Genomic DNA, 11,157 nt, shown 5'->3' on the forward strand with positions numbered 1-11,157 from the left:
CACTTTCCTGTAATATTGATTAATACATGTGTGTGTAACCCATAGTTACTACATGTGTATGTACTCTTCTAATACTTTCTAATACTTTTGAATAAATAGACACACTGGAATGTCTACCAGCTGATGTATGTCATTTTGTTATCCTCTCCATTTTCTCTTATTTGCTATATATATATATATATATACACACACACACACATATACATATATGTACACACACACATATATATAGAGAGAGAGAGATTCTACAATAGTTAACTAAGACAAGACAAGCAAAGATAAATTATATCAAATATAAAAACAAATGTCAAAGAAATGTACTTACGGAGTATGCAAGTAAAACATCCCGCTGGTCATCAACACTAGTAATTTCTACAGAGGGTTTTGCACCAACTGCTGCTTGCTGCTGCATCTGACCTGGGAACGATGTACTCCGTCGGAACTTGGAAGGAGAAATGAGAGAAGTCTGACCAAGCTGGGGATGAGACTGGCCTTGGTTAGGGTTCAAAGGCCCTTGGTGTCCAAGGGAGGCACCCTGGTGAGAATGAGTGCCATGTGGTCCTACTGGATTACCACCACTCTGCTGTTGCTGTTGTTGTCCTGGCTGGCTTTGAAAAGTTGGTTTTTTAATTGGAGCCACAGGAGGGTTTATACTTGGGACAGAGCGACGCTGCTGATGATGTTGTTGTGCTGCTGGCTGCTGTTGAGGCATGCTAGCCCAAGGAGAGAGACCAGCAGCGGCTTGCTGTTGGTGATGTTGGTTTTGTTGAGAAGCTAATGACACACCCTGTGACTGTGACATAGTCACTCCAGGACTGACAATAGTACTTTGCCCTTGAACACCAGTGCCGCCACCTGGAGTTCTTGCACCGCCACTTTGACTATTCCCACTGTTATTGCCTCCCCCTGGCTGAGCTGTTGCAGTTGCTGTGGTCCACAGTGATGGCTGAGGTGCTGAACTCCATGCAGGATATGTTTTAGAGGTGTTAAGTAAAATATTTGCTTGCTGCTGTTGTCGCTGTTGTTGCTGCTGCTGTTGAAAGTTATGATGGGCTGTTATCGCTCGTCTCTGAGGGGCTGTAGCTTGCTGCTGAGCAGCCATGTGTCCAAGGCTGCTCATATGCGCAGCAGCAGTTATCCCTGTGCCAAATAAGGTACTAGGGTTAGGGGGAAATTGCTGAAAGGCAACAGTTCCATTTAATGACTGGAAGCCCTGCAGGAAAGTATCTTCAGCTGATGCAGTTGACCAAAAATTTGGCACTACTGATGCAGCAGAGGAAGATGAGGCTGGTGAAGATGATGATGATGTAATAGATGATGAATATGAAGATGAAGAGGAAGCAGCTACACCTGCAGCAGTCAATGATGTCACTCCAACAGCTGGATTTGGAGCAACAGAATCTGTAGTCAAACCAAGGTGTAATGGAGATGAAACCACACCCCCGAGAAGCTGATCTGCTACTGTAGTGGGCTGCTGTGATGATACTGACCCAGAGCCAACTGGTGTCCCTGGTTGTTGTTGCTGCTGCTGTGGCATCTGAGCTTGCTTCTTTTTGTTGCTACTATTATTAGGAATTGCAATATTGCTGCAGTTGTTACCAGCCCCACTGCTGTTGTTACTGGTGCTACTATTATTGTTGTTGCTGCTGCTGATATTGTTGCTGCACACTACTGCAGCTGTTGTTGCCACAGCAGCAGTTCCAGTCACACTGCTGCTTGTTTCACTACCGTTAACACCAGTCCCCACTGTACTGTTGCTGCTGTTGTCGCCCCCTGTTGTTCCGTTGTCTCCAACCACTACAACCCCACCAACACCATCCATAACTTTACCCAAACTCGCAGAATACAATGTGCCCAGTCCGCTACTGCAGCTTTCTCCGTTACAGTTGTTGCTACTGGCAACTATATTCACTGTTGAATTATTATCTATTAAGTCACTTGAGTCAGTGCAGGCCGCCAGCGGCACACCAAACTTCAATAAATTAGTAGTGGAACAGTGTTGAGGAATTTGATTACAAAGTCCTCCTAGTACACCAAGTTGGCTGGAGTGCTCAACTTGCTGGCTACTGTCACTATCAGACATCGTGGACACCTGCTGGACATGCAAATCACTGAAGCTGAGGGATGCTGGGTGATAAAGGTTTTCACAGAAAATGGATTGATCCAAAAGACTTCCATCTTGCATTTTATTGTAAACTGAAAATAGTATATTGGTTGATGTGCTTAACTTTACAAAATAAACTATTGACACTTCTAAACAGATACAAAGTACTTCAGCACTTTTCTCAACCCTAATTAGTCTCTGTGTGTGTATGTGTCCTTTAACTTCTTTTCAGTTATCCAGCAGTCAGCTTTAAAATGAAACAAACAAATATTTAATTGTCTTGTTTTGATTTTCTTTGTCATTGCCAAAAAAAAAAAAGAAAGCAACAATTACTTTGGAAAAAAAAAAAGCTAAGTCAGGATAAGAAAAATCATTGCTGGTATCAGTTAAGGTTACTTAAAGAGCATCTAGAAAGACAGAAGCAGGAAAAAATTCTTGTCTCACCATGAGGTGGCTAAGTTTTTCAAATTTCTTCTGGTTGTATAGTTTATTTTGCAGCCAGCAGCATCTAATTTAAGAGAGAGAAAGAGAAAGATGAAAAGAATATTTCAAAATCATCTGGTATTATCAATTTGAATAAAACTTGAAATTAAATAATAAAATTTGAATGAAAGTGACTTGAATCATAAAATGAACAGTGACTGGTAAATTCTACCATGGAAAATTCCACCAGGTAAATTTCACCATAGGTAAATTCCACCACGGTATATTCCACCAAGGTAAATTTCACCATAGATGAAATTATCATTATTGTTATCATCATCATCATTATTATATTATATGGGTTACGATATTATGGAAATAAAAAAAAGAATGCATAAAAAATAATATCAATAATGTCAATGAATACAAAAAATACGAAGGAGAAAAAATAATTAAGGAACAACCACACAAAGAAATACACGGTGAATACTTTAAACACCTAAATGAGGAAGCAGTATCAAAAAGATACTCATTGAAATTTATAAAACAAAGCAAATACTTAATGATAGATAAAAATATTATACAGTATTTACAAGGCAGAAACAACTATTATGGAAGAAAAAAAGACATGCAGATATTGTAAAATACAACGGGAATATCGAACATATGGCAATACAATGTGGAAAAATAGCACACACGAAATATAAAGAGAGAGACGATAATATAACCAAGATAATCAATGTGAACCTACTACAGCAATATAACATATCAAAAAACCAGAAAATCAGAAATGTACAAATAGAGGAGATAACAACTGAAAAGGTTAAGATTTTAGTAGATAGCCCAGTAATAACACCAAACAATATAGAAAACAATAAACTCGATATTACAATATTTGACCACAAAAGAAAAGAAACAATAATAATCAAAATGGAGTAACATCGACAAGAATCTGAACAAAGTCGAAATGACAAAAATACTAAAGTATAATAGACTTGCTAAAGAAATTAAACAGATAAATGGATATAAGGTTAAAATAATACCATTTACAATGACTTGGGACGAAATGGTCTCAAAGAGGAAAAAGAAAGACGAAATGTACATTTGGTGCAGTGTAGTCAACAGGGACAGTGCCTAAGATGGGAAGAATATGTTGGTCAGTTGCAAAATCACATGGAAAGAACTTTGGGTTTGGGAACAAGCAAGAACATCCTTCCTGATCAAGCCCACCTTCAACATTTTGCTGTCACCAGTCAACTTAGTCCGGTGGAACATACAAACGGCTGATGAATGTAAATGCGGAGAGAAAGCGATGATGAGACATATCCTGTCAAACTGCAGGCTAGCACTGGACAGATATACATGGCGTCACAACCAAATCCTCAGTGTTATAAGCACAGCACTCAAGGAGAAGATTGAGCAGTACAATAGGGGAGAGTACCCGAAAGTGGAAAAGTGCAGAAGCATATACTTCCAGAAGGAGGGAAAAGGACATAAGACCAAGTATTGATCCACGGTCTAGAGAAACTGACCACGGTGATTATTAGTGGGAGCGGCTTATATTGGAAGTCTGTCCATAGGTGGAATTTATCATGGTGGAATTTACCTATGGTGAAATTTACCTGGGGGTTTTCTGTAGTGGAATTTACCTAGAACCTAATGAACACTACTGAATAAAGACTGTATTGAGTAACTCAGCCACCTTTGCTTAAGTAACTTTATTATGACCAATCCACAAACTGATATACAAGATGTGTCATGTTTTCATCTAGTCTTCGACTACACCACATAGCATACAAGTTATGCAATATTTAATTGTGAGAACTACAGCAAAATAATCAAGGAAGAAAGAGTGTTGGATGATTCGACAGGATCCAACAGGAGAGAGTAGCAGCCTTGTTCCAGTATCTCGGTTTTCACAAGGTTTCATCAGCTGAATGCCCTTCTTAACATCAATCACTTTACAGAGTGTACTGGTCACATTGTTTTCATGGTACTAAGTGTTATAGAGGTTGTCTTGCCCTCAGCATGATTAAAGAGCTTTCTCACACTCTGCACTATGACAGCTCAATTTGAAGTATCAATCATAGAAGACAACCTAAATTTCTTTGTAACACAGAACAAGTATTGAATTAACAATGTACATGTTCTTATCAAAATTACCTAAATTTATTATTGTGATAACCAAGAAAGAAAAGCTTATAACCATATAAAATGTAGCTTAAATTACTATCATGAACTATTCTGCATATGAGTACCAGTTCCAATTGGGATATCAAAGAATATTTGATGCTACAGAAAATGCTAGAAACTGAAAATATAATTTAGATGATGATTAAAATACATGAATATCTTAAAGAATAAATATTACACAGATTGGACAATTTCAAAAATATTCAAAATACTGTTCAGAATTTGCATACTTCTTTCATTATGTTACCAAGAAAATAAGTTTAATAAGAAAACCTAGTCAAATACATGTGCACTGTTACAATGAACTTGAGGCACAACCTGCATGTGTGTATGTATCAGTTAGTAGGGATCATAATGATTGTGGTCATAAGATAGGTAACTAATAAAATACTTCAAGGGAACACTATAAGATGAATTAATAGATTGACTGATTATAACAATATTCCATTCTTCTGTTACAAAATTGGAACAGTTCTGAACATAAAACAGGAACTTCACAACTCCAATTCTAGAAGTAACCTAAGTTAATTATCGCAAGCAATAACTACAATAAAGTTAACAAGAAGGAAAGTGACAGTTCATTCCATGCTCCCCACATGTTTCTGAAGCAGAGTATTTTATGGATTACATGTGCAGTTATGTGTATCACAAATGTGCATCACATCATCAGGCTATCAAACTGCACAGGTAACAAAATCAATTGTGCCAATATTCAATCCAGCAAAAATCAGAAGAGAAAACATCTTTAGTAAGAGTAGTAAAAAAAAAACCCAGCCAATCAAATGGCTTAGTTATAGTCCCATTCACCTGACAAGAAAAAAGGTGAGGTTATTATAATCACAAACAGCTGAACAAAAGTTTACAGCTGCAATAACAGCTAACCTATGTCTGGCACACAAGATTATCAAATTGTGAAGTATAATCTCTCAAATTTAAGTAGAATAAAAACACTCACATACATAATGTAAAGTGTGTGTGTGTGTGCGTGCGTGCGTGCATGTGTGTGTGTGTGTGTGTAGATTTTTCTAAGTGTTTATTTAAAAACTTTTTCGTGTATATTTACTCACACATTTTTCATCACCAAAGAGAACAAACACAAAAGACTTAAAAGTACAATCACCAAAATATACAACAAAACCAATATCTCTACATACAACAGTATAAATGCTAAAGTGAAAGAGCTAGCCACTCTTCTAAATATAGAGGATCATGTCACCACCTCACCACGTTATCCCTATATCATACTTAGGGACTTTAAACTTAACTTCCTTTCTGATCTTAAATGCAGGCTGATGAAGTCCTTTAGGAGCAAAGTAACATACTGTAAGCATATTCTTGATAAAAACTAACATTATTAAAGATTACCTATATCCCATAGGGAATTATTAGCCATATTTTATTCTTATTATTATTACTATGAGGTTTTTTGTTCATATTACTACCTATCTCAGGCTTTAGATGATTCTTAATGCTGTGTTTATTATAATAGAAGGTGTATTCATCATTTAAATTATCTTTTAAATTATAATTATATTTAGAATTGTTGAAAAATTTAATATTATTATTATATCCCGTCTTATGAAGCGCTTCATTATAATATGGTGCATGTTTATTGAATACCTCATAGTTGGAAGTAAGTACTGAAATTCTTTTCCCTATATTATTTACTAATGCTTTCTTAATAGAAGGTGGATGGTTACTCTTAGCATTAATATATTTCAGGTTTTCATTAATTTTATGGTAAGGTTGGGTTATACCTGTTATTAAGTTAAAATTTATATCTAAGTAGTTGACATTGCTATATTCGTTATAAATTGTAATCCTAAGCCCATTTCTTTTAAAGAAACTCTATATTTTCTTCTTATATATTTCTAATGTTCTATTCGTGCTATTTTTCGTCATTAGCAGGAGATCATCTCTGTATAATCCACCCTCTAATTGGAGTTCTGCTAATCAATAAATTCCTACTAGGTCTGTAACCTGAGCAGAATCTGGTGCTCCCATAGGGATATCAAAAAAATCCCTGGTATCTTTTCTAGCCCACAATTTATTATTATACCTAATAAACGATTTTCTAGCCATTTTTACTACCTTAACTTCATCTTTAGTCATTCCCACCTTATTCATAGCATATATTAAGGCCTTATTAAGTACAATTTCATTAATAGATGAATAATAATCCTCTATGTCTATTTGGATAAATTTGTAACTACTACTGTCTTTAATATCTTTAAACCATTTTAAAGTATTATTTATGCTAGTCCAGAGTTTCAGGTAATTTAGATTTTAGTTTATCAATATATTTGTCTAAAATTAACTTAATTTCCCTAAATCTGATTTACTGGGAACATAAATCAAAAAGAATAGAATACAAGTTAAAATGGGAAATAGTTTGCAAGGCTAAATCATATACGATAGGGAATAAATTCTGCTTATTATGTACTAATGAATTTAAAGAGATATTATTAGCTAATAAAAAATTGATTAACTCCCACGATGAACGTAATATTATATGCAGACATAAATTAAATTATTTACATAATAAGTTTAGATAACTAATTTATTTATTTAAACCTAGGATAAGGTACCAATTTATAGTTATGATCAGTAGCGTTAAATACATCAAATTAACTTCAGAATACACTTTAATCATCACAATATTATACAAAATTAGAACATATAACTACCTTTGACTATAAAGCATTCAATGATAATATGAGCAGTCTTTTACAATGTCTCATAGCATTATTTACGTAATATATAATTTTCGTATGTGGTATAGTTATTATTCTGCGTAAATCTGAGAGTTTTAACTCTTTTACTATTTTTAATACTCAATAAACTTTTTATTTTAGGTAGATTTTCTTTTACGATATCTTCGTTATTATTTTAGTAATTATAATACACATTTACCTCTGGGTAATAGACGCCATATTTATCACGTGACCTTTCAGTATAAATTCTATAGTACACTCATTTTGGTTTAATCTACAGTAACTCACCGGCAGATAAGTCATATTTTCTTATTTTAATTTTATAAACAATATTGACATACGTCTTTTATTAACTTTATACACTAACACATTTTTTTACTATTATTTACTTCTTCCATAATGATTTAACCTTGTTCACTATAATACTCTTTTTCAATATTTTTAGATTGTAACTCTTAATAATTATATTAATACTGTTAACGTAGGGATTAGTTTACAGGCTTTGTCTCTTTATATATATTTTTATTTCTCATGTTTATGTTTATTCCTTGAATGATTTTAGGTATTTATTTTTAGGAATTTGACCTGAACAGTGACTGATTTTGGGAGTAAAATCATTTCCCCATTCTAATGAACTTGAATAGAATTTGCTTATGATTTTATATAGTCCTATTTCAGCCATGAAACGCGCGTAGTCTATGTACTAGCACTGACTTCTATACATTTATACTTTCACACATTATATTATTGTATTAATTTTTACTGTCCTATTTATAATTTATTTAATTTTAAAATTAATATTTTTATGATGAATGTTTCTTTATATGATATATTAGAAATTATTAAAATTTTAGATTAAAATCTTAGATGAATATTGATATGGCATATGCCTCACAGCATGGTTTTGGACGGGTTCTTTGTTGACTGAGTTGTAGAGTGGTGGTTCGTCTTAAAATTATATATATATATATATATATATATATATATATATATATATATATGTATGTATAAAACACATGACATATTAATAAAAATCTGTAAATGTACAACCATCCAGATATCTGAATAACTTATTACTTTTTCCAATATATATATACCGGACTAAGCACACAAATGTACAATAAGGTGGAAAAAGAGTACTCAAATACCATAGGTAGAGTAATATGCTTTATTTAAAAGCGGTAGAAATATAACAATAAGCTGTTACTCAGTTTCACATGCGCGTTCATCCGATAAACATGCACGTGGAACTCTGAGTAACAGTTTTTTGTTATATTTCTGTTGCTTTCAAAAACAGTGTGTGTGTGTGTGTGTGTGTGTGTGTGTGTGTGTGTGTGTGTGTATATATATACATACATATATATATATATATATATATATATATATATATATAGTATTAATGGCTTCTTATTAGGAAACCAATAGATTTTATACAGGGCTGCAAGAAGTGCTCAGAATAATTGAGACAAGAGTAAAATATTAGTTATAGAATAAAAAGACTGGGTTAACGACTCAACATATCACACCCCCCCAATGAACATATATAAGATATACAACATAATCCGTCAAACATAAGGAATAAGAAGAAATAACGCAAGAATAAATAATAAATAACAAATATAGCATATAGTATAAAATTTTTATACACGGATATATTGTTTCAACCGATAACATACAACTGAAAAAAATTGAGTTAAAGGTATAATACAATACACGTGAATATCATTTCATAGAAGTTAAAAAAGTTAAAATTAATACGAATAAAAATTAATACGAAATTTTTATTCGTATTAATTATAACTTTTTTAACTTCTATGAAATGATATTCATGTGTATTGTATTATACCTTTAACTCAATTTTTTTCAGTTGTATGTTATCGGTTGAAACAATATATCCGTGTATAAAAATTTTATACTATATGCTATATTTTTTATTTATTATTTCTTCTTGCGTTATTTCTTCTTATTCCTTACGTTTCACGGATTATGTTGTATATCTTATATATGTTCATTGGGGGGGTGTGATATGTTGAGTCATTAACCCAGTCTTTTTATTCTATAACTAATATTATCATTACATATATATATATATAAATATATATGTATATGTATATGTATATATATATATATATATATATATATATATATATATATATATATATAAACATATATATATAAACATATATATATATATATATATATATATATATATATATATATCTTCGTTTAACAGAAGCTTTCATAGACTTCAACAATGAGGATGACTCAATTATTAAAAACAAAAGCAACTTCATACCTTCCAGAGGAAGGAATAAAGCACTGGATGATTTTTGCAACCACATCCAGAGTTTCCCTTTTACCCCACCTAAAACCAAGGTCAAATCAAACTTTAATAGCATAGAATGGAAAAATCTAAGAGACTTACAACAGGACAAAAGCCTTACTATCAAAGAAGCTGACAAAGGTAGTACTGTAGTCCTAATGAACACAGATTTTTACAAACACCTAGCACTCTCCTTACTAAACGATAACTCCTTCTATGAAACTATCACCAACTATAAACAACAAAAAACTCTCAAAAACCTCACCACCCTTATACTCCAGCAAGGTCAAGGACTCACGGACAAAGAAAAAGATTACATCACTAATTTCAAATGCAAGCCCAGCCTCTTCTATGGCCTCCCTAAAATCCATAAGAACAAATCCATCACCGAAGCTTGCAAACTCTCCTCTGAAATCTACATCAACATCAAGGCACCGGAAGATTTAAAACTAAGGCCCATTATAGCAGGCACCTCCTGCGAAACACATCGCTTAAGCAATTTCTTGGACATTCTTTTGAAACCTTTCCTAAGCCACATCAAAAGTTTCATCAGAGATGATCTTGACATGCTCAATCACCTCCCGAAAACAACAAACGAGGAGTCACTCTTGGTTTCTTTTGACGCGGTCAACCTTTATACAAATATCCCTCATGAATATGCGATTGAGGCAATTAAATTCTGGCTGCACAAACACCCAGAAACATTTCCTAATCGCATCAACACAACTTTCATCATAGAATCACTTAAGTTCATTCTGACCAACAATTACTTCCTGTTTGCAGACACATACTTTCGCCAAAAATGTGGTATCGCGATGGGTACTAAAGCTGCACCAGTCCTTGCGAACCTCATAATGGGTTTTTTTGAATTAACACTATATGAAACCTCACGCCAGAAATTTGGACACCTTTTCCACATCTTTTTAATGGATAACTGGAAAAGATATTTGGACGATTGTTTCATCATATGGAATGAACCCTATGAAAAACTTCTAGAATTCAAATCCATACTTAATAACATACATCCCAACATTCAATTCACTATGGAATTCAGCAAACATCATCTCCCTTTTCTTGATCTCTTAATCATAAAAACACCTAATAACCAAATCATAACCGACATCTACCACAAACCTACAGACTCACAACAATACCTCCTTTTTAGCTCATGCCACCCAAAACACACCAAGATAAAAATCCCCTTTAATTTAGCTAAAAGAATTTGCACCATTGTCTCTGACCCAACCACTCGAGAAATACGCTTACAAGATCTCAAAAAAACACTGTTACAACGCCAATATCCCTCCACACTCATAGATCTTGGAATAAAACGTGCCAAGGAACTTGACAAAATCACACTAAAAACCAACCAACATAATAACACACCCAACCCCAAAATA

At 33.5% G+C, this 11,157-nt stretch overlaps 1 protein-coding gene across 3 annotated transcripts in view; it reads right to left on the minus strand.

Moving 5' to 3' along the window:
* Positions 1 to 11,157, minus strand: part of LOC106877235 (uncharacterized) — an 82,921-nt gene that overhangs the window by 69,313 nt on the left and 2,451 nt on the right. For 2 of the 3 annotated variants that reach the window (XM_052972746.2, XM_052972747.2), the window contains exon 2: positions 326 to 2,612. In XM_052972746.2, coding sequence (XP_052828706.1) covers positions 326 to 2,185 — 1,860 coding nt within the window. In that variant the 5' untranslated portion in view covers positions 2,186 to 2,612. The remainder of the gene's footprint in view (positions 1 to 325; positions 2,613 to 11,157) is intronic. The other variant, XM_089362498.1, reaches the window with a different exon arrangement.

The sequence above is a fragment of the Octopus bimaculoides genome, chromosome 14, assembly GCF_046866305.1.
Source record: "Octopus bimaculoides isolate indiv1 chromosome 14, ASM4686630v1, whole genome shotgun sequence".
Classification (NCBI taxonomy): Eukaryota; Metazoa; Mollusca; class Cephalopoda; order Octopoda; family Octopodidae; genus Octopus; species Octopus bimaculoides.